The sequence below is a fragment of the Myxine glutinosa genome, chromosome 4 (genome assembly GCF_964187855.1).
Source record: "Myxine glutinosa chromosome 4, kmMyxGlut1.1, whole genome shotgun sequence".
In the NCBI taxonomy this organism is placed as follows: domain Eukaryota; kingdom Metazoa; phylum Chordata; class Myxini; order Myxiniformes; family Myxinidae; genus Myxine; species Myxine glutinosa.
In genome coordinates this window covers 114,913,022-114,938,255 of record NC_136264.1, presented here as the reverse complement: position 1 = coordinate 114,938,255, position 25,234 = coordinate 114,913,022, and the positions used below count along the sequence as shown (strand labels likewise).

At 42.9% G+C, this 25,234-nt stretch overlaps 1 protein-coding gene across 50 annotated transcripts in view; it reads left to right on the top strand.

The window, feature by feature from the left end:
• LOC137425109 (inter alpha-trypsin inhibitor, heavy chain 4) overlaps positions 1–25,234 on the top strand; it is a 332,019-nt gene that overhangs the window by 252,082 nt on the left and 54,703 nt on the right. For 6 of the 50 annotated variants that reach the window (XM_078776313.1, XM_078776319.1, XM_078776316.1 and 3 more), the window contains 4 exons: positions 2,619–2,639; positions 4,725–4,736; positions 14,460–14,480; positions 23,371–23,445. In XM_078776313.1, the coding sequence (XP_078632439.1) occupies positions 2,619–2,639; positions 4,725–4,736; positions 14,460–14,480; positions 23,371–23,445 (129 nt within the window). Of the gene's footprint in view, positions 1–2,564; positions 2,640–4,715; positions 4,737–12,361; positions 12,392–14,459; positions 14,481–23,370; positions 23,446–25,234 lie in introns of all 50 variants that reach the window. The other 44 variants (XM_068113159.2, XM_068113160.2, XM_068113157.2 and 41 more) reach the window with 20 other exon arrangements.

Below are 25,234 nucleotides of genomic sequence, written 5' to 3'. Positions count from 1 at the left end.
GAACATCAGGGCAAGACTAAAGTTTGCCAATGAACACCTAGGCAAAGACCAGCACTTCTGGAACAATGTGCTCTGGACAGATGAGTCAAAGGTCGAGCTACTTGGTCACATTCCCAGAAGACATGTTTGGCGAAAACCAAAGACAGCATTTGACCACAAGAACCTGATACCAACTGTAAAGCATGGTGGTGGAAATATAATGGTTTGGGACAGCTTTGCTGCATCAGGGCCTGAGCAGCTCACCATCATAGAATCCACTATGAATTCTTCATTGTACCAGAGGGTGCTTGATGATAATGTGAGGCCATCAGTCGGAAAGTTGAAGCTCAACCGAAGATGGACCTTGCAGCATGACAATGACCCTAAACATACCAGTAAATCCACAAAGGAATGGCTGAAAAGAAAGAAATGGGGGGTTCTGGAATGGCCAAGTCAAAGTCTGGATCGACATCCCATTGAGATGTTGTGGGGGGATTTCAAACGAGCTGTGCATGCAAGAAACCCCTCAAACATCGCACAGCTGAAAGAATTCTGCATGGAGGATTCGGCAAAAATTTCTCCCAGTCGGTGTCAGAGACTGGTAGACAGTTCTAAGAAACGCCTACTTGAGGTTGTTTCTGCCAAAGGGGGCAATAGCACCTATTAGAGCCAAGGGTGTACTTACTTTTTCCACATGCGAAATTTGCATTTATGTTTATTTAAATTATACAATGGACTACAAAATGTAAATGTTTCATGGTATTTGTTATATTATATCACCTTTATCTGTCAATATTGTTGAAATGAAGATCAAATAGCTGTATGTTGAAATATGTTTAAAAAGTCAAAACTTTACATGGGGTGTACTTACTTTTTCACGTGACTGTATATTGTACATATAAATACCATATAAACACCATTTTTATACATATATTGAATATTATATCAAGGATCGTATCACAAAATGGGGAGAGAGAGGTAACTACAACAACAGTAGAGAACAGGGACATAAGGAGATCAGTGGAACGGCGAGGGCTGGGGCAGGGCACACGGAATAAACAAGATGGACACAAGGACTTTCAGGAAAGAAAACGGAATTTGAAGGATGTGGATTTGGGGTTGATTAACAGGGGTAGAAAAATCAAGGTTTTGAATTTGGGAAAGATAAGAGATGGTGGTGGACAGTTGATTTGAAGACCTGTAGGTAGGAGTGGGATTGAAGATATTGTGGGAGTTTATTGCAGACGGGGTAAGTAAAAAAAGAGGAAGGAAAGAGTAAAGGTGAGCAGAGAGACTTGATTTTGGCAGTTTCACCAGAAGACGGTCGTTGACAGATCTTGTGCGTCCTGAAGTAATATTTGGGGGACAGAGCAGGGGGTGCAATGCCAGAGAGGAGTCGTTAGAGGACAGAAACACTGCCAACCTGCCTGCGGGGTGAGGGTAAGAGTCCCTCAGAATCAGCTTCATCGCGGGAGATACCAATGAGCCTAAAAGCCTTGGTTTCCACAGCGTGAAGCCGAGCTAGGTGTGAGGTAGGAGCACCAGCCCAGAGGAAAGAGCAGTGCACCAAGCTGCGGATGAAAGCTTTGATGTGGCGAGGAGCTCAGTAGTACCCAGAAAGGATTTCGCACAACGAGGAAGCCCAGTCAGCAAATAGCTTTGGAGGCCAGCTTGGAAATGTGGCTTTCACAGGAATGATCATGGCAGAAATGTGGCTTCCCAGGAAAGAGACACAAAAGCTTGAGTGACAGAACTTCTTCAAGAGGATTGTTGAGAAAGTTGATGGGAGGGTTTTCCAGACAGTCTTTTCGGAGAGACAGTGAGAGTGTGAGATACAGTGACTAAACTTACCCTGTGCATTAACAAGCCCCAGTTATGTCCTTTTAATTGGTTTTCTGAAGTACCTAATCCAGATACACATTCCATTCATTTGCAGTTATCCATCGGAGGTTTGAATAGCAAAGGTCTGTTCACTCGGACCTTGCACTCGGACACATGATATTATGGGTAGCTCCCCGTTTAGTAGAGTTTGCAGTACGGGTAGCTAGCTGCCCGTTCGGCGAGCTGAGAAAGTTCTCCAAGTCGTTCGTTGTCCAGAGGCACAGCCCTTTCTTTCAGGTATATTTACAATTATTTTCATCTTATTTCAGCAGCGTGATAAGTAACAATCCGTATCTACCACGAACAATATACTTCATGATGCCTCGAACGCCGACGTTTCTGGGGGGTTCTGCGCATGCACACTGAGCATTCTGGGGTGGAATATATGATTTTGAAAGTTGGGTGTTGGCCAGCATGCTCCTCAAACCAGATGGCACGCAGGAATTTCAGAGCAAAAGATAGGTGTTGCCTACTCACCAAAATAATCAGAAAGTTTAGGACATGAGAATTGCTACCACATTGCAAGGATTTCTTTACCAACACCACATAAACAGCTACACAATTTCATCATGAATATTTCGTGCTTTAACATTACTGTCATCAATAATTTGGTTACAATTATTGCTCTTGCTGCCCTCCTCCTGATCTATTTGTGAACCATCGTTGTGCACTTAATATTTTGCCTATTTATTCTGTTAATTTAGCGCTGAAGATTTTAATACTTACCTTTCTTCCTCTTTTATCCCACCTTTGGTCAGCTGTGCCAGGTTCGTCTCGTGGTAAGTCCATTTTTGAATCATCAGATTTAGTATGTCTACACATCATCCCCTGAATTAAAGCATTATAGTTTGAAGGTTAATAATCACTACCTTTAAACAAGATCACAAGGTAATACTCAGTTCCAGAAAGCAGATAATAAGCTTGTTACACACACGTCAGGTGGGTCGACGACAACCGTTGACTACCTGATGGTGCGGAGGCGAGATCGGGCGCACCTCCGGGACACAAAGGTGGTCCCGGGGGAGGAGGCTCTTTCAAAGCACCACTTGGTTGTCTGCGACATAAGGGTGAAAGATGCGAGGAGAGCTCGGCGGGCGAATTACCAACCGAGAATGAAGGTGTTGAGGTTGAAAGGGGCGACGGTGAGGGAGGCATTAAAAGAGAGGCTGAGTATGGTAGAGGATGATGTGGTTGAGCATGAAAGTGGTTGGATGTCAATGAAAGATAGTCTGTTGGGAGCCGTTGGTGAGGTATGTGGATGGACAAAAGGACCACCGAGGCACTCGGAAACATGGTGGTGGGATGATGAAGTTGGAAAGAGGATTGACGATAAGAGGAAGAAGTTCGAGGAATGGCAGAAGGCGAAGGGTACGGGGGCAGAAAATGCAGAGCGTGAAAGTTATAAGGCAGCCAAGAAGACTGCAAAGAAAGAGGTAGCAAAGGCACAGGAGGCATGTAGGAAAATGTTCGGAGAACGCTTGGATTTGGAAGAGGGTCAGAGAGCGGTATTCAGGATTAAAGGAAGATGGAAGAGATATATGGAAATGCTGTTGAATGCAGAGAATGAATGGGACGACAATGTAGAGAGTAACCCAGTTTTAGGACCGGCAGAAAATATAACTGAGAAGGAAATTGAGGAAGCGATAAGAGCAATCAAGAGTAGAAAAGTGGGAGGGCCGACAGGAGTTGTGGGAGATATGTTGAAGGCAGCAGGAAGTTGGGGTGTGAAGGAAATGACAGAGATCTGTAATCTGGTGGTGAAAGAAGGCCGCATTCCTGTGGATTGGGAACTGAGTACCCTTATCCCTCTATACAAGGGGAAAGGTGACCCTCTGGAGTGTGGCTCGTACTGAGCGATAAAGTTATTGGAGCATGGAATGAAGGTATTGGAAAGGGTGTTGGAGAGGAGGATAAGGAAGAAAGTGAGAAGTGTTATGATTTATGGGAGCGAGACATGGGTAATGAACGTAGAGCAGCAACGAAGGCTGGAAAGGGTGGAAATGCGAATGGTTCGGTGGATGTGTGGAGTATCGTTGAGAGAGAGGAAGACAAATGATGGATTGCGAAAGATGATGGGAATAGAGCCTGCAATGGATGCTGTGGAGAGAAACAGGTGGAGATGGTTTGGTCACGAGTTGAGGAAGGATGAAAGTGATTGGTTGAGAAGAGTGATGGAAATGAATGTAGAAGGAAATAGAGACAGAAAAATACATGGCTCAAGGTGGTAGAAGAAGAAATGCAGCCAAGGGGGTTAACAAGGGGAGATGTAGAAAATAGGACAAAATTGAGAAGATTGTCATGGGGCCCGCAAGGCCAACCCCCGCTCTAGCAGGGAAAATGGCCTAAAGTGCCTGTTGTGTTATTTCAGAAGCGTGATAAGTAACAATCCGTATCTACCACAAATAATGTCCTTCATGATGCCTCGAACGCCGACTTTCCTGGGGGTTTCTACGCATGCACACTGAGCATTCTGGGGTGGAATATATGATTTTGAAAGTTGGGTGTTGGCCAGCATGCTCCTCAAACCAGATGGCAGGCAGGAATTTCCGAGCAAAAGATAGGTGTTGCTTACTCACCAAAATAATCAGAAAGTTTGGGACATGAGAATTGCTACCACATTGCAAGGATTTCTTTACCAACACCACATAAACAGCAACATAATTTCATCATGAATATTTCGTGCTTTAACATTACTGTCATCAATTGGTTACAATTATTGCTCTTGCTGCCCTCCTCCTGATCTATTTGTTGACCATGGTTGTGTGCACGTAATATTTTGCCTATTTATTCTGTTAATTTCGCGCTGAAGATTTTAATACTTACCTTTCTTCCTCTTTTATCCCACCTTTGGTCTGCTGTGCCAGGTCCGTCTCGTGGTAAGTCCATTTTTGAATCATCAGATTTACTATATCTACACATCATCCCCCGAAATAAAGCATTCTAGTTTGGAGGTTAATAATCACTACCTTTCAACAAGATCACTGTGTCGTCACCGGCATGACGACCGAATTTCAAAGACATGCCCAAAATATGAGAGGAGGTGCATCAGCAGCACAACCACTACCCTTGGAAAACAAAGCACACGTATAAGATGAACTCATGCCCGACCCCCAATCCAATGTCTATACTAACTAAAGAGTTTATACAACACTTACCCAACGCAGTGTTCAAGTACATATTGGCCTTTAATTCAAAAAAAACATAATGATTTTAAAGATTGTTTGAAAAAAATCATGCGGTTTTGGGCTATTGAAGCAGTGTTAACCCACCCTTATGTAACATCTCCAAGTACTGCTAAACAGACGGGTTCAAAAGTGCAAATAAGATGATTTGTGTTCGATAGTGGTCAAGTATATAATTCAATTTCAATGAAGTAAAGATTAAATAAATTATATGAAGATAGAATACACTGTGCTGAGCGAGATGGTGATGGCGACACTGAGATGGATGGGAGTGCCGGAAGCAGAAGTTAGGTTGGTGAGTGGGACGTACAAGGGAAAGAAGGGAAGAGTTTTGATTCGTCCTGGGATGTTTGAGGAGTTCTGTATGAACATTGGTTTGAGGTCGGGAAGTTCTCTCAGCGCACTCATGTTTATCATGGTGATGGAGCTGCCATCCATTCCGTTGTGTATTCTCTGTCTTCCATGAGTCTCAACTTTGGAAACAGAAATCAAAAACGAGAACAGCACTTTGTAGAGAGCATAACTCCTCCAAGCTGAACAGTTTACGTTTTGTATCTCACCGATAGGCCGGATCTGGATTCGAACCTGAACCAAAATCTATTCGTCTTGTTCTTGTCAGTTCCCCAACACATCCACCAAATTTAGTCATAACCCGACAACATCGTTTTGAGATATCATGCTATATATCATTTATAGCACCATCTCAAAATCAATGGTGAAGAATCACTTTGAAAATTGAAAAGATTCTTGTATCCGGATCTACATTTGGATATTTAATAAAATCTAATCGATCCATTCTTGTCACACAATCAACCTGTGCACCAAGTTTTGTCCGAATTTGTCCACAACTTTTTGAGATATCGTGCAATATATCGTTTTAACCCTTTGTATCAATGGTGAAGAATCACTTTGAAAATTCTCTGATCTGGATACGGATTAGACTCCTCATCAAAATTAAATCAATTGATCCTTATTACACACCAAACATCCCCACCAAATTTAGTCCGAAGCAAAGAGACAAACAGCCAGACAGAGGTGAAAACAGCCTCCATCCACCTTAGGTGGTGGACGTTAAGATGTTCCATCATGTGTTGCCTTGTGTTTGGTTTAAAAGGCAGAGTTAGTCTGGCTTCTGGGAAGAATTTGCAGAAGCAATTGGACCGCTAAGCTGTACGTCACCTTCAGATATCAAAACTTCCAAACAAACATAATAATGTCTCGATCTTTACCAATTGGATGCCAGAATGAAGATGTTTTGATTTCTCTGTTTCCAAACTTGACATGATTTGACATGTCCAGATTTAGCTCATATGGTCCGTCAACTTGATGTCAGGGAGGCTTTTCTCTTCAAAAGATAGGGTGTTTCCTGTTCACCAAAATACATACACGTAATTCAAAAGACCTTACCACCACGTAATTCAAAACACCTCACAGCCACGTTATTAGAAACACTTCACAACCACAGAAACAAAAGTTTGAGGGAGTAGTTCAGTGACAACATAGACACTGCCCAGATATGTAGATACAGTATTTAGAATTTTAGATAGATGACTGAATGCAACTGAGTTGCTGTTTTCCAATGGATAAAACCAATCATAACACAAACAATTATTTTGCACAAATGTATTTGTAATATATGTGATATTACATTTTATAAACAACAGAATTTGAATATTTAAGTTGAATTTTATTTTTTTATAAAATAAAAATAAATTCAAAAAAATACGCTGAGGATAATATACACACGGGAGAGATAGGTGCATACCAGAAATTTTGTACGATTTCACAAGAAGTTGCGGGAGTTGTTCAGTGACAAGACAATACAACATAACACAGACGACTGTGTTATATTAGATATTTGTCTACATAACACAGACGACACAGATATTTGTCTACAGAAATATGTATATGTATATATATATACAGACTTGGCATTTAATATGGAATATTTTTTTTTTCTTGACTTGGGTTTACTTTCTTAACTCAGTATATCAATCTGGTGAGTTTCTTTTACACTTTGGTGATTTATTTGTTAAAAGAACCATGTCACTGATTGTCTGTTGCAGCAAGAAGTCAACAACAGGATTATATCACAGGTGGCTGGGCAAAATGTACGGACAGGTGCATTTGATGATTGGCTTCACAGTCGGGTATACAAGGGTTGTTGCGTTCTGTACGAGTGGAAAACAACTGCTGCACGTCTCCAAAAGTTATTGCCGCTTCCTCTGGAGATGGTCCGTCAACTCGACAATGCTGTTTGTCATGGAGTGGTGGCTTTACGAAAAAAAGGCATGAAACAGCGTGCGTGCTCGACAGTATGGCATCACTCAAGGTCAGGTGTCAAAGATCCTGAAACGAAATGCTCAGAGGGGTGTCCCTACTCCAATACCGAGGCCAGGACGTCCCCGCAGAACCACAAGGAGGGATGATCGCCAGCTGCACCGGTTAGTCCGCAATGGCCATACCAAGTCAGCTAATCGGCTTAGGGCTGAGTGGCAGCAACTGACAAATGTGCCTGTATCCAGAAGGCTAGTCAACCAACGACTGGTTCAAGCAGGCTATCGTGCCAGGCATCCCCTGAGAAAGCCACGCCTGACCAGACAACACTGCCAGCGCCAATTGCAGTGGGCCAGAGGGCACCGTCAATGGCAGCCAGGACACTGGAATCACGTGATCTTCAGTGACGAGTCTAGATTTCTGGTCTATCGTCAAGATGGCCACGTCCGAGTGCGCAGACAAGTGCATGAAGCCCACAACAAACATTGTATACTGCCAAGAGTCCAAGCTGGAGGTGGTGGGGTGACCGTTTGGGCTGCTTTTCATGCAGGGGGCAAAACTGACCTGGTTGTTCTGAATGGAAACCTGAACCAGTTCAAGTACAGGGCCATTCTGGAAGAAACATTGCTTCCATTTGCTCGTGCAGACTTTCGAGTTTGGCAGTATACAATTTGCATAAGCCAGTGGCCAGACGGAAGCCTCTCCTCAGTGAAAGACACATGAAAGTCCGCTTGGAGTTTGTAAAAAAAGCACCTAAAGGACTCTCAGACTGTGAGAAACAAGATTATGTGGTCTGATGAAACCAAGATTGAACTGTTTGGCTTCCGTCTGGCCACTCTGCCATAAAGCCCAGATCGGTGGAGTGTTTCAGTGATGGTTGTCCTTCTGGGAGTTTCTCCCATCTCCACACAGGATCTCTGGAGCTCAGCCAGAGTGACCATCGGGTTCTTGGTCACCTCTCTTACCAAGACCCTTCTCCCCCGATTGCTCAGTTTGGCCGGGCTGCCAGCTCAAGGAAGAGTCCTGGGTGTTCCAAACTTCTTCCATTTAAGAATTATGGAGGCCATTGTGCTCTTGGGAACCTTCAATGCAACAGAAATTTTTTTTTGTAGGCTTCCCCAGATCTGTGCCTCAACACAATCCTGCCTCTGAGCTCTGCAGGCAGTTCCTACGACCTCATGGCTTGGTATTTGCTCTGATATGCATTGCCAGCTGTGAGACCTTATATAGACAGGTGTGTGCCTTTCCAAATCATGTCCAATCATTTGATTTACCACAGGTGGACTCCAATCAAGGTGTAGAAACATCTCAAAGATCAAGAGAAATGGGAGGCACCTGAGCTAAATTTCAAGTGTCATAGCAAAGGGTATGAATACTTATGTCAATGTGTTATTTCAGCTTTTTTGTTTTTTTTAATTTGCAAAACTTTCTAAAATCCTGTTTTCTCTTTGTCATTACGGGGTGTTGGAGTGTAGATTGATGAGGAAAAAAATGAATTTAAACGATTTCAGCATAAGGCTGCAACATAACAAAATGTGAAATAAGTGAAGGGGTCTGAATACTTTCTGAATGCACTGTATACATATATATATATATACCATATACATACATATACCAGATATACACCATTTATATACCAGATATATATATGCCATATATATATATACACATACCATATATACAGTCATGTGAAAAAGTAAGTACACCCCATGTAAAGTTTTGACTTTTTCAACATATTTCAACATACAGCTATTTGATCTTCATTTCAACAATATTGAAAGATAAAGGTGATATAATATAACAAATATCATGAAACATTTACATTTTGTAGTCCATTGTATAATTTAAATAAACATAAATGCAAATTTCGCATGTGGAAAAAGTAAGTACACCCCTACATTTATCACTACTTCAAATACCTAAAATTAGAATCAGTTGCACCAGCTCAGGTGCAAATGATTAGAACATCGTTGGAGAGGATCTTGGAGGAACCTGTCTTATTTAAACCTCAGACATTTCGTTTGGTTTGCTCTCTGTTGTTGAAGTGTGCGGCGTCACCATGCCTAGATCAAAAGAGCTCTCTGAGGCCTTCAGAAAGAAGGTTATTGATGCCTACGAGTCTGGGAAGGGATTTTAAAAGATCTCCAAACAATTTGAAATCAATCATTCGACTGTCCGGAAGATCATCTACAAGTGGAGAGGATTCAAAACAACTGCCAACTTGTTCAGGCCAGGCCGCTCCAGCAAGTTCAGCCCGAGAGCACACCGTAAGATGCTGAAAGAAGTCTCTAAGAACCCCAGAATGTCATCACGGGACCTACAGGTAGCTCTTGCCACTGTTGATGTCAAAGTGCACGAGTCTACCATTAGAAAGAGGCTGCACAAGTTTGATCTACATGGGAGGTGTGCCAGGAGGAAACCTTTTCTGTCCAGAAAGAACATCAGGGCAAGACTAAAGTTTGCCAATGAACACCTAGGCAAAGACCAGCACTTCTGGAACAATGTGCTCTGGACAGATGAGTCAAAGGTCGAGCTACTTGGTCACATTCCCAGAAGACATGTTTGGCGAAAACCAAAGACAGCATTTGACCACAAGAAACTGATACCAACTGTAAAGCATGGTGGTGGAAATATAATGGTTTGGGACAGCTTTGCTGCATCAGGGCCTGAGCAGCTCACCATCATATAATCCACTATGAATTCTTCATTGTACCAGAGGGTGCTTGATGATAATGTGAGGCCATCAGTCGGAAAGTTGAAGCTCAACCGCAAATGGACCTTGCAGCATGACAATGACCCTAAACATACCAGTAAATCCACAAAGGAATGGCTGAAAAGAAAGAAATGGGGGGTTCTGGAATGGCCAAGTCAAAGTCTGGATCGACATCCCATTGAGATGTTGTGGGGGGATTTGAAACGAGCTGTGCATGCAAGAAACCCCTCAAACATCGCACAGCTGAAAGAATTCTGCATGGAGGATTCGGCAAAAATTTCTCCCAGTCGGTGTCAGAGACTGGTAGACAGTTATAAGAAACGCCCACTTGAGGTTGTTTCTGCCAAAGGGGGCAATACCACCTATTAGAGCCAAGGGTGTACTTACTTTTTCCACATGCGAAATTTGCATTTTTGTTTATTTAAATTATACAATGGACTACAAAATGTAAATATTTCATGATATTTGTTATATTATATCACCTTTATCTGTCAATATTGTTGAAATGAAGATCAAATAGCTGTATGTGGAAATATGTTTAAAAAGTCAAAACTTTACATGGGGTGTACTTACTTTTTCACGTGACTGTATACTGTACATATAAATACCATATAAACACCATTTTTATACATATATTGAATACTATATCAAGGATCGTATCACAAAATGGGGAGAGAGAGGTAACTACAACAACAGTAGAGAACAGGGACATAAGGAGATCAGTGGAACGGAGAGGGCTGGGGCAGGGCACACGGAATAAACAAGATGGACACAAGGACTTTCAGGAAAGAAAACGGAATTTGAAGGATGTGGATTTGGGGTTGATTAACAGGGGTAGAAAAATCAAGGTTTTGAATTTGGGAAAGATAAGAGATGGTGGTGGACAGTTGATTTGAAGACCTGTAGGTAGGAGTGGGATTGAAGATATTGTGGGGAGCTTATTGCCGACGGGGTAAGTAAAAAAAGAGGATTGAAAGAGTAAAGGTCAGCAGAGAGACTTCATTTTGGCAGTTTCACCAGAAGACGGTCGTTGACAGATCTTGTGCGTCCTGAAGTAATATTTGGGGGACAGAGCAGGGGGTGCAATGCCAGAGAGGAGTCGTTAGAGGACAGAAACACTGCCAACCTGCCTGCGGGGTGAGGGTAAGAGTCCCTCAGAATCAGCTTCATCGCGGGAGATACCAATGAGCCTAAAAGCCTTGGTTTCCACAGCGTAAAGCCGAGCTAGGTGTGAGGTAGGAGCACCAGCCCAGAGGAAAGAGCAGTGCACCAAGCTGCGGATGAAAGCTTTGATGTGGCGAGGAGCTCAGTAGTACCCAGAAAGGATTTCGCACAACGAGGAAGCCCAGTCAGCAAATAGCTTTGGAGGCCAGCTTGGAAATGTGGCTTTCACAGGAATGATCATGGCAGAAATGTGGCTTCCCAGGAAAGAGACCCAAAAGCTTGAGTGACAGAACTTCTTCAAGAGGATTGTTGAGAAAGTTGATGGGAGGGTTTTCCAGACAGTCTTTTCGGAGAGACAGTGAGAGTGTGAGATACAGTGTCTAAACTTGCCCTGTGCATTAACAAGCCCCAGTTATGTCCTTTTAATTGGTTTTCTGAAGTACCTAATCCAGATACACATTCCATTCATTTGCAGTTATCCGTCGGAGGTTTGAATAGCAAAGGTCTGTTCACTCGGACCATGCACTCAGACACATGATATTATGGGTAGCTCCCCGTTTAGTAGAGTTTGCAGTACGGGTAGCTAGCTGCCCGTTCGGCGAGCTGAGAAAGTTCTCCAAGTCGTTCGTTGTACAGAGGCACAGCCCTTTCTTTCAGGTATATTTACAATTATTTTCATCTTATTTCAGAAGCGTGATAAGTAACAATCCGTATCTACCACAAACAATATACTTGATGATGCCTCGAACGCCGACGTTTCTGGGGGGTTCTGCGCATGCACACTGAGCATTCTGGGGTGGAATATATGATTTTGAAAGTTGGGTGTTGGCCAGCATGCTCCTCAAACCAGATGGCACGCAGGAATTTCAGAGCAAAAGATAGGTGTTGCCTACTCACCAAAATAATCAGAAAGTTTGGGACATGAGAATTGCTACCACATTGCAAGGATTTCTTTACCAACACCACATAAACAGCTACACAATTTCATCATGAATATTTCGTGCTTTAACATTACTGTCATCTATTGGTTACAATTATTGCTCTTGCTGCCCTCCTGCTGTCCTATTTGTGAACCATGGCTGTGCACTTAATATTTTGCCTATTTATTCTGTTAATTTAGCGCTGAAGATTTTAATACTTACCTTTCTTCCTCTTTTATCCCAAGTGTGGTCAGTTATGCCACGTCCTCCTCATGGTAAGTCCATTTTTGAATAATCAGATTTAGTATATCTGCACATCATCCCCTGAATTAAAGCATGATAGTTTGAAGGTTAATAATCACTACCTTTAAACAAGATCACAAGGTAATACTCAGTTCCAGAAAGCAGATAATACGCTTGTTACACACACGTCAGGTGGGTCGACGACAACCGTTGACTACCTGATGGTGCGCAGGCGAGATCAGGCGCACCTCCGGGACACAAAGGTGATCCCGGGGGAGGAGACTGTTTCACAGCACCACTTGGTTGTCTGCGACATAAGGGTGAAAGATGCGAGGAGAGCTCGGCGGGTGAAGTACCAACCGAGAATGAAGGTGTGGAGGTTGAAAGAGGCGACGGTGAGGGAGGCATTAAAAGAGAGGCTTTGTATGGTAGAGGATGATGTGGTTGAGCTTGAAAGTGGTTGGATGTCAATGAAAGATAGTCTGTTGGGAGCCGTTGGTGAGGTATGTGGATGGACAAAAGGACCACCGAGGCACTCGGAAACATGGTGGTGGGATGAGGAAGTTGGAAAGAAGATTGACGATAAGAGGAAGAAGTTCAAGGAATGGCAGGAGGCGAAGGGTACGGGGGCAGAAAAGGAAGAGCATGAAAGTTATAAGGCAGCCAAGAAGACTGCAAAGAAAGAGGTAGCAAAGGAGGCATGTAGGAAAATGTTCGGAGAACGCTTGGATTCGGAAGAGGGTCAGAGAGCGGGATTCATGATTAAAGGAAGATGGAAGAGATTTATGGAAATGCTGTTGAATGCAGAGAATGAATGGGACGACAATATAGGGAGTAACCCAGTTTTGGGACCGGCAGAAAAGATAACTGAGAAGGAAGTTGAGAAAGCGATAAAAGCAATGAAGAGTAGAAAAGTGGGAGGGCCGACGGGAGTTGTGGGAGATATGTTGAAGGCAGCAGGAAGTTGGGGTGTGAAGGAAATGACAGAGATCTGTAATCTGGTGGTGAAAAAGGCCGCATTCCAGTGGATTGGGAAGTGAGTACCCTCATCCCTCTATACAAGGGGAAAGGTGACCCTCTGGAGTGTGGCTTGTACCGAGCGATAAAGTTATTGGAGCATGGAATGAAGGTATTGGAAAGGGTGTTGGAGAGGAGGATAAGGAAGAAAGTGAGAAGTGTTATGATTTATGGGAGCGAGACATGGGTAATGAACGTAGAGCAGCAACGAAGGCTGGAAAGGGTGGAAATGCGAATGGTTCGGTGGATGTGTGGAGTATCGTTGAGAGAGAGGAAGACAAATGATGAATTGCGAAAGATGATGGGAATAGAGCCTGCGATGGATGCTGTGGAGAGAAACAGGTGGAGATGGTTTGATCATGAGTTGATGAAGGATGAAAGTGACTGGTTGAGAAGAGTGATGGAAATGAATGTAGAAGGAAGTAGAGACAGAAAAAGACTTGGCTCAAGGTGGTGGAAGAAGAAATGCAGGCAAGGGGGTTAACAAGGGGGAGATGTAGAAAATAGGACAAAATTGAGAAGATTGTCATGGGGCCCGCAAGGCCAACCCCCGCTCTAGCAGGGAAAATGGCCTAAAGTGCCTGTTGTGTTATTACAGAAGCGTGATAAGTAACAATCCGTATCTACCACAAATAATGTCATTCATGATGCCTCGAACGCCGACTTTCCTGGGGGTTTCTACGCATGCACACTGAGCATTCTGGGGTGGAATATATGATTTTGAAAGTTGGGTATTGGCCAGCATGCTCCTCAAACCAGATGGCACGCAGGAATTTCAGAACAAAACATAGGTGTTGCCTACTCACCAAAATAATCAGAAAGTTTGGGACATGAAAATTGCTACCACATTGCAAGGATTTCTTTACCAACACCACATAAACAGCTACATAATTTCATCATGAATATTTCGTGCTTTAACATTACTGTCATCAATTGGTTACAATTGTTGCTCTTGCTGCCCTCCTCCTGATCTATTTGTGAACCACGGCTGTGCACTTAATATTTTGCCTATTTATACTGTTAATTTCACGCTGAAGATTTTAATACTTACCTTTCTTCCTCTTTTATCCCACCTTTGGTCAGGTATGCCAGTTCCTTCTCATGGTAAGTCCATTTTTGAATCATCAGATTTACTATATCTACACATCATCCCCCAAAATAAAGCATTGTAGTTTGGAGGTTAATAATCACTACCTTTCAACAAGATCACTGTGTCGTCACCGGCATGACGACCGAATTCCAAAGACATGCCCAAAATATGAGAGGAGGTGCATCAGCAGCACAACCACTACCCTTGGAAAACAAAGGACACGTATGAGATGAACTTATGACTGACTCCCAATCCAATGTCTATACGAACTAAAGAGTTTATACAACACTTACCCAACGCAGTGTTCAAGTATATATTGGCCTTTAATTCAAAAAAAACATAGTGATTTTAAAGATTGTTTGAAAAAAATCATGCGGTTTTGGGCTATTGAAGCAGTGTTAACCCACCCTTATGTAACATCTCCAAGTACTGCTAAACAGACGGGTTCAAAAGTGCAAATAAGGTGATTTGTGTTCGACAGTGGTCAAGTATATAATTCAATTTCAATAAAGTAAAGATTAAATAAATTATATGAAGATAAAATACACTGTGCTGAGCGAGATGGTGATGGCGACACTGAGATGGATGGGAGTGCCGGAAGCAGAAGTTAGGTTGGTGAGTGGGACGTACAAGGGAAAGAAGGGAAGAGTGTTGATTCGTCCTGGGATGTTTGAGGAGTTCTGTATGAACATTGGTTTGAGGTCGGGAAGTTCTCTCAGCGCACTCATGTTTATCATGGTGATGGAGCTGCCATCCATTCCGTTGTGTATTCTCTGTCTTCCATGAGTCTCAACTTTGGAAACAGAAATCAATAACGAGAACAGCACTTTGTAGAGAGCATAGCTCCTCCAAGCTGAACAGTTTACGTTTTGTATCTCACCGATAGGCCGGATCTGGATTCGAACCTGAACCAAAATCTATTCGTCTTGTTCTTGTCACTTCCCCAACACATCCACCAAATTTAGTCATAACCCGACAACATCGTTTTGAGATATCATGCTATATATCATTTATAGCACCATCTCTCAATCAATGGTGAAGAATCACTTTGAAAATTGAAAAGATTCTTGTATCCGGATCTACATTTGGATATTCAATAAAATCTAATCGATCCATTTTTGTCACACAATCAACCTGTGCACCAAGTTTTGTCCGAATTTGTCCACAACCTTTTGAGATATCATGCAATATATCGTTTTAACCCTTTGTATCAATGGTGAAGAATCACTTTGAAAATTCTCTGATCTGGATACGGATTAGACTCCTCATCAAAATTAAATCAATTGATCCTTGTTACACACCAAACATCCCCACAAATTTAGTCCGAAGCAAAGAGACAAACAGCCAGACAGAGGTGAAAACAGCCTCCATCCACCTTAGGTGGTGGACGTTAAGATGTTCCATCATGTGTTGCCTTGTGTTTGTTTTAAAAGGCAGAGTTAGTCTGGCTTCTGTGAAGAATTTGCAGAAGCAATTGGACCGCTAAGATGTACGTCACCTTCAGATATCAAAACTTCCAAACAAACATAATAATGTCTCGATCTTTACCAATTGGATGCCAGAATGAAGATGTTTTGATTTCTCTGTTTCCAAACTTGACATGATTTGACATGTCCAGATTTAGCTCATATGGTCCGTCAACTTGATGTCAGGGAGGCTTTTCTCTTCAAAAGATAGGGTGTTTCCTGTTCACCAAAATACATACACGTAATTCAAAAGACCTTACCACCACGTAACTCAAAACACCTCACAGCCACGTTATTAGAAACACTTCACAACCACAGATACAAAAGTTTGAGGGAGTAGTTCAGTGACAACATAGACACTGCCCAGATATGTAGATACAGTATTTAGAATTTTAGATAGATGACTGAATGCAACTGAGTTGCTGTTTTCCAATGGATAAAACCAATCATAACACAAACAATTATTTTGCACAAATGTATTTGTAATATATGTGATATTACATTTTTTAAACAACAGAATTTGAATATTTAAGTTGAATTTTATTTTTTGATAAAATAAAAAAAAATTCAAAAAAATACGCTGAGGATAATAGACACACGGGAGAGATAGGTGCATACCAGAAATTTTGTACGATTTCACAAGAGGTTGCGGGAGTTGTTCAGTGACAAGACAATACAACATAACACAGACGACTGTGTTATATTAGATATTTGTCTACATAACACAGACGACACAGATATTTGTCTACAGAAATATGTATATGTATATATATATACAGACTTGGCATTTAATATGGAATATTTTTTTTTTCTTGACTTGGGTTTACTTTCTTAACTCAGTATATCAATCTGATGAGTTTCTTTTACACATTGGTGATTTATTTGTTAAAAGAACCATGTCACTGATTGTCTGTCGCAGCAAGAAGTCAACAACAGGATTATATCACAGGTGGCATGGCAAAATGTACGGACAGGTGCATTTGATGATTGGCTTCACAGTCGGGTATACAAGGGTTGTTGCATTATGTACGAGTGGAAAACAACTGCTGCACGTCTCCAAAAGTTATTGCCGCTTCCTCTGGAGATGGTCCGTCAACTCGACAATGCTGTTTGTCATGGAGTGGAGGCTTTACGAAATTACGGCATGAAACAGCGTGCTATTGCTCGACAGTATGGCATCACTCAAGGTCAGGTGTCAAAGATCCTGAAACGAAATGCTCAGAGGGGTGTCCCTACTCCAATACCGAGGCCAGGACGTCCCCGCAGAACCACAAGGAGGGATGATCGCCAGCTGCACCGGTTAGTCCGCAATGGCCATACCAAGTCAGCTAATCGGCTTAGGGCTGAGTGGCAGCAACTGACAAATGTGCCTGTATCCAGAAGGCTAGTCAACCAACGACTGGTTCAAGCAGGCTATCGTGCCAGGCGTCCCCTGAGAAAGCCACGCCTGACCAGACAACACCGCCAGCGCCGATTGCAGTGGGCCAGAGAGCACCGTCAATGGCAGCCAGGACACTGGAATCACGTGATCTTCAGTGACGAGTCTAGATTTCTGGTCTATCGTCAAGATGGCCGCGTCCGAGTGCGCAGACAAGTGCATGAAGCCCACAACAAACATTGTATACTGCCAAGAGTCCAAGCTGGAGGTGGTGGGGTGACCGTTTGGGCTGCTTTTCATGCAGGGGGCAAAACTGACCTGGTTGTTCTGAATGGAAACCTGAACCAGTTCAAGTACAGGGCCATTCTGGAAGAAACATTGCTTCCATTTGCTCGTGCAGACTTTCGAGGAAACTTTGTCTTCCATGATGACAATGCACGGCCTCATCGTGCTCGCATGATCCAACACTTTCTTGCTGACCGTGGTGTAGAGCATATGGAGTGGCCTGCCATGTCCCCAGATATGAATCCGATAGAGAACCTGTGGGCAGAATGAACGCGTCAAATCGACCACTTGGACCAGCAGCCGACCTCTGTGCGTGAATTGCAGCAGGCTATTGTCACTGCATGGCAAGCGATTCCTGTCCAAACCTTGGCAAATCTCGTGAACAGAATGCCGCAACGTGTACGTGCTCTCCTGAAAGCTATTGGGGGTGACACGAAGTACTGAACTGTAATTTTACTGTCCGTAATCCCAGTCGTAATTTCACTTTTGTTTTTGTTAAAAAAAAATTTGGCTAATGTGCAAAATAAAGAGATACTTCTGGAAAACGTACAGAAGTTTAACACAGTACTGTCCATGAATTGAGTTCGATATCAGTTTACATCACTTTCAAGGATCAATTTATTTGTTTCGAAATGTCATATGTGGTTTTTGTTTCTTTTAAAGGTCACATTAACAAAATCTAGAATAATTTCAACATAATTCCAATGAACTTTTGGTTCTAAGACATCTTGAAAAGTAAGTTCACCCCCACAAAAAAAATATTCCATATTAAATGCCAAGTCTGTATATACAGTGCATTCAGAAAGTATTCAGACCCCTTCACTTTTTTCACATTTTGTTATGTTGCAGCCTAATGCTGAAATCGTTTAAATTCATTTTTTCCCTCATCTAGCTACACTCAATACCCCATAATGACAAAGAGAAAACAGGATTTTAGAAAGTTTTGCAAATCTATCAAAAATAAAAAACTGAAAGATCACATTTACATAAGTATTCAGACCCTTTGCTATGACACTTGAAATTTAGCTCAGGTGCCTCCCATTTCTCTTGATCATCTTTGAGATGTTTCTACACCTTGATTGGAGTCCATCTGTGGTATATTTAAATTGATTGGACATGATTTGGAAAGGTACACACCTGTCTATATAAGGTCTCACAGCTGACAATGCATATCAGAGCAACAACCAAGCCATGAGGTCGAAGGAACTGCCTGCAGAGCTCAGAGACAGGATTGTGTTGAGGCACAGATCTGGGGAAGCCTACAAAAAAAATCTCTGCTGCATTGAAGGTTCCCAAGAGCACAGTGGCCTCCATAATTCTTAAATGGAAGAAGTTTGGAACAACCAGGTCTCTTCCTAGAGCTGGCCGCCCGGCCAAACTGAGCAATCGGGGGAGAAGGGCCTTGGTAATAGAGGTGACCAAGAACCCGATGGTCACTCTGGCTGAGCTCCAGAGATCCTGTGTGGAGATGGGAGAAACTCCCAGAAGGACAACCATCACTGAAACACTCCACCGATCTGGGCTTTATGGCAGAGTGGCCAGACGGAAGCCTCACCTCAGTGAAAGACACATGAAAGTCCACTTGGAGTTTGTAAAAAAAGCACCTAAAGGACTCTCAGACTGTGAGAAACAAGATTATGTGGTCTGATGAAACCAAGATTGAACTGTTTGGCTTCCGTCTGGCCACTCTGCCATAAAGCCCAGATCGGTGGAGTGTTTCAGTGATGGTTGTCCTTCTGGGAGTTTCTCCCATCTCCACACAGGATCTCTGGAGCTCAGCCAGAGTGACCATCGGGTTCTTGGTCACCTCTCTTACCAAGACCCTTCTCCCCCGATTGCTCAGTTTGGCCGGGCGGCCAGCTCAAGGAAGAGTCCTGGGTGTTCCAAACTTCTTCCATTTAAGAATTATGGAGGCCATTGTGCTCTTGGGAACCTTCAATGCAACAGAAATTTTTTTTTGTAGGCTTCCCCAGATCTGTGCCTCAACACAATCCTGCCTCTGAGCTCTGCAGGCAGTTCCTACGACCTCATGGCTTGGTTTTTGCTCTGATATCCATTGCCAGCTGTGAGACCTTATATAGACAGGTGTGTGCCTTTCCAAATCATGTCCAATCATTTGAATTTACCACAGGTGGACTCCAATCAAGGTGTAGAAACATCTCAAAGATCAAGAGAAATGGGAGGCACCTGAGCTAAATTTCAAGTGTCATAGCAAAGGGTATGAATACTTATGTCAATGTGTTATTTCAGCTTTTTTTTTTTTTTTAATTTGCATTAAACGATTTCAGCATAAGGCTGCAACATAACAAAATGTGAAATAAGTGAAGGGGTCTGAATACTTTCTGAATGCACTGTATACATATATATATATATATACCATATACATACATATACCAGATATACACCATTTATATACCAGATATATATATGCCATATATATATATACACATACCATATATACAGTCACGTGAAAAAGTAAGTACACCCCATGTAAAGTTTTGACTTTTTCAACATATTTCAACATACAGCTATTTGATCTTCATTTCAACAATATTGAAAGATAAAGGTGATATAATATAACAAATATCATGAAACATTTACATCTTGTAGTCCATTGTATAATTTAAATAAACATAAATGCAAATTTCGCATGTGGAAAAAGTAAGTACACCCCTACATTTATCACTACTTCAAATACCTAAAATTAAAATCAGGTGCACCAGCTCAAGTGCAAATGATTAGAACATCGTTGGAGAGTATCTTGGAGGAACCTGTCTTATTTAAACCTCAGACATTTCGTTTGGTTTGCTCTCTGTTGTTGAAGTGTGCGGCGTCACCATGCCTAGATCAAAAGAGCTCTCTGAGGCCTTCAGAAAGAAGGTTATTGATGCCTACGAGTCTGGGAAGGGATTTTAAAAGATCTCCAAACAATTTGAAATCAATCATTCGACTGTGCGGAAGATCATCTGCAAGTGGAGAAGATTCCAAACTACTTCCAACTTGTTCAGGCCAGGCCGCTCCAGCAAGTTCAGCTCGAGAGCACACCGTAAGATGCTGAAAGAAGTCTCTAAGAACCCCAGAATGTCATCACGGGACCTACAGGTAGCTCTTGCCACTGTTGATGTCAAAGTGCACGAGTCTACCATTAGAAAGAGGCTGCACAAGTTTGATCTACATGGGAGGTGTGCCAGGAGGAAACCTTTTCTGTCCAGAAAGAACATCAGGGCAAGACTAAAGTTTGCCAATGAACACCGAGGCAAAGACCAGCACTTCTGGAACAATGTGCTCTGGACAGATGAGTCAAAGGTCGAGCTACTTGGTCACATTCCCAGAAGACATGTTTGGCGAAAACCAAAGCCAGCATTTGACCACAAGAACCTGATACCAACTGTAAAGCATGGTGGTGGAAATATAATGGTTTGGGACAGCTTTGCTGCATCAGGGCCTGAGCAGCTCACCATCATAGAATCCACTATGAATTCTTCATTGTACCAGAGGGTGCTTGATGATAATGTGAGGCCATCAGTCGGAAAGTTGAAGTTCAACCGAAGATGGACCTTGCAGCATGACAATGACCCTAAACATACCAGTAAATCCACAAAGGAATGGCTGAAAAGAAAGAAATGGGGGGTTCTGGAATGGCCAAGTCAAAGTCTGGATCGACATCCCATTGAGATGTTGTGGGGGGATTTCAAACGAGCTGTGCATGCAAGAAACCCCTCAAACATCGCACAGCTGAAAGAATTCTGCATGGAGGATTCGGCAAAAATTTCTCCCAGTCGGTGTCAGAGACTGGTAGACAGTTCTAAGAAACGCCTACTTGAGGTTGTTTCTGCCAAAGGGGGCAATAGCACCTATTAGAGCCAAGGGTGTACTTACTTTTTCCACATGCGAAATTTGCATTTATGTTTATTTAAATTATACAATGGACTACAAAATGTAAATGTTTCATGATATTTGTTATATTATATCACCTTTATCTGTCAATATTGTTGAAATGAAGATCAAATAGCTGTATGTTGAAATATGTTTAAAAAGTCAAAACTTTACATGGGGTGTACTTACTTTTTCACGTGACTGTATATTGTACATATAAATACCATATAAACACCATTTTTATACATATATTGAATATTATATCAAGGATCGTATCACAAAATGGGGAGAGAGAGGTAACTACAACAACAGTAGAGAACAGGGACATAAGGAGATCAGTGGAACGGAGAGGGCTGGGGCAGGGCACACGGAATAAACAAGATGGACACAAGGACTTTCAGGAAAGAAAACGGAATTTGAAGGATGTGGATTTGGGGTTGATTAACAGGGGTAGAAAAATCAAGGTTTTGAATTTGGGAAAGATAAGAGATGGTGGTGGACAGTTGATTTGAAGACCTGTAGGTAGGAGTGGGATTGAAGATATTGTGGGAGTTTATTGCAGACGGGGTAAGTAAAAAAAGAGGAAGGAAAGAGTAAAGGTGAGCAGAGAGACTTGATTTTGGCAGTTTCACCAGAAGACGGTCGTTGACAGATCTTGTGCGTCCTGAAGTAATATTTGGGGGACAGAGCAGGGGGTGCAATGCCAGAGAGGAGTCGTTAGAGGACAGAAACACTGCCAACCTGCCTGCGGGGTGAGGGTAAGAGTCCCTCAGAATCAGCTTCATCGCGGGAGATACCAATGAGCCTAAAAGCCTTGGTTTCCACAGCGTGAAGCCGAGCTAGGTGTGAGGTAGGAGCACCAGCCCAGAGGAAAGAGCAGTGCACCAAGCTGCGGATGAAAGCTTTGATGTGGCGAGGAGCTCAGTAGTACCCAGAAAGGATTTCGCACAACGAGGAAGCCCAGTCAGCAAATAGCTTTGGAGGCCAGCTTGGAAATGTGGCTTTCACAGGAATGATCATGGCAGAAATGTGGCTTCCCAGGAAAGAGACCCAAAAGCTTGAGTGACAGAACTTCTTCAAGAGGATTGTTGAGAAAGTTGATGGGAGGGTTTTCCAGACAGTCTTTTCGGAGAGACAGTGAGAGTGTGAGATACAGTGACTAAACTTACCCTGTGCATTAACAAGCCCCAGTTATGTCCTTTTAATTGGTTTTCTGAAGTACCTAATCCAGATACACATTCCATTCATTTGCAGTTATCCATCGGAGGTTTGAATAGCAAAGGTCTGTTCACTCGGACCATGCACTCAGACACATGATATTATGGGTAGCTCCCCGTTTAGTAGAGTTTGCAGTACGGGTAGCTAGCTGCCCGTTCGGCGAGCTGAGAAAGTTCTCCAAGTCGTTCGTTGTCCAGAGGCACAGCCCTTTCTTTCAGGTATATTTACAATTATTTTCATCTTATTTCAGAAGCGTGATAAGTAACAATCCGTATCTACCACAAACAATATACTTCATGATGCCTCGAACGCCGACGTTTCTGGGGGGTTCTGCGCATGCACACTGAGCATTCTGGGGTGGAATATATGATTTTGAAAGTTGGGTGTTGGCCAGCATGCTCCTCAAACCAGATGGCACGCAGGAATTTCAGAGCAAAAGATAGGTGTTGCCTACTCACCAAAATAATCAGAAAGTTTAGGACATGAGAATTGCTTCCACATTGCAAGGATTTCTTTACCAACACCACATAAACAGCTACACAATTTCATCATGAATATTTCGTGCTTTAACATTACTGTCATCTATTGGTTACAATTATTGCTCTTGCTGCCCTCCTCCTGTCCTATTTGTGAACCACGGCTGTGCACTTAATATTTTGCCTATTTATTCTGTTAATTTAGCGCTGAAGATTTTAATACTTACCTTTCTTCCTCTTTTATCCCAAATGTGGTCAGTTATGCGAGGTCCTCCTCATGGTAAGTCCATTTTTGAATAATCAGATTTAGTATGTCTACACATCATCCCCTGAATTAAAGCATTATAGTTTGAAGGTTAATAATCACTACCTTTAAACAAGATCACAAGGTAATACTCAGTTCCAGAAAGCAGATAATAAGCTTGTTACACACACGTCAGGTGGGTCGACGACAACCGTTGACTACCTGATGGTGCGGAGGCGAGATCGGGCGCACATCCGGGACACAAAGGTGTTCCCGGGGGAGGAGGCTCTTTCAAAGCACCACTTGGTTGTCTGCGACATAAGGGCGAAAGATGCGAGGAGAGCTCGGCGGGCGAATTACCAACCGAGAATGAAGGTGTTGAGGTTGAAAGAGGCGACGGTGAGGGAGGCATTAAAAGAGAGGCTGAGTATGGTAGAGGATGATGTGGTTGAGCATGAAAGTGGTTGGATGTCAATGAAAGCTAGTCTGTTGGGAGCTGTTGGTGAGGTATGTGGATGGACAAAAGGACCACCGAGGCACTCGGAAACATGGTGGTGGGATGATGAAGTTGGAAAGAGGATTGACGAGAAGAGGAAGAAGTTCGAGGAATGGCAGAAGGCGAAGGGTACGGGGGCAGAAAAGGCAGAGCGTGAAAGTTATAAGGCAGCCAAGAAGACTGCAAAGAAAGAGGTAGCAAAGGCACAGGAGGCATGTAGGAAAATGTTCGGAGAACGCTTGGATTTGGAAGAGGGTCAGAGAGCGGTATTCAGGATTAAAGGAAGATGGAAGAGATATATGGAAATGCTGTTGAATGCAGAGAATGAATGGGACGACAATGTAGAGAGTAACCCAGTTTTAGGACCGGCAGAAAATATAACTGAGAAGGAAATTGAGGAAGCGATAAGAGCAATCAAGAGTAGAAAAGTGGGAGGGCCGACAGGAGTTGTGGGAGATATGTTGAAGGCAGCAGGAAGTTGGGGTGTGAAGGAAATGACAGAGATCTGTAATCTGGTGGTCAAAGAAGGCCGCATTCCTGTGGATTGGGAACTGAGTACCCTTATCCCTCTATACAAGGGGAAAGGTGACCCTCTGGAGTGTGGCTCGTACTGAGCGATAAAGTTATTGGAGCATGGAATGAAGGTATTGGAAAGGGTGTTGGAGAGGAGGATAAGGAAGAAAGTGAGAAGTGTTATGATTTATGGGAGCGAGACATGGGTAATGAACGTAGAGCAGCAACGAAGGCTGGAAAGGGTGGAAATTCGAATGGTTCGGTGGATGTGTGGAGTATCGTTGAGAGAGAGGAAGACAAATGATGGATTGCAAAAGATGATGGGAATAGAGCCTGCAATGGATGCTGTGGAGAGAAACAGGTGGAGATGGTTTTGTCACGAGTTGAGGAAGGATGAAAGTGATTGGTTGAGAAGAGTGATGGAAATGAATGTAGAAGGAAGTAGAGACAGAAAAATACATGGCTCAAGGTGGTAGAAGAAGAAATGCAGCCAAGGGGGTTAACAAGGGGTGATGTAGAAAATAGGACAAAATTGAGAAGATTGTCATGGGGCCCGCAAGGCCAACCCCCGCTCTAGCAGGGAAAATGGCCTAAAGTGCCTGTTGTGTTATTTCAGAAGCGTGATAAGTAACAATCCGTATCTACCACAAATAATGTCCTTCATGATGCCTCGAACGCCGACTTTCCTGGGGGTTTCTACGCATGCACACTGAGCATTCTGGGGTGGAATATATGATTTTGAAAGTTGGGTGTTGGCCAGCATGCTCCTCAAACCAGATGGCAGGCAGGAATTTCCGAGCAAAAGATAGGTGTTGC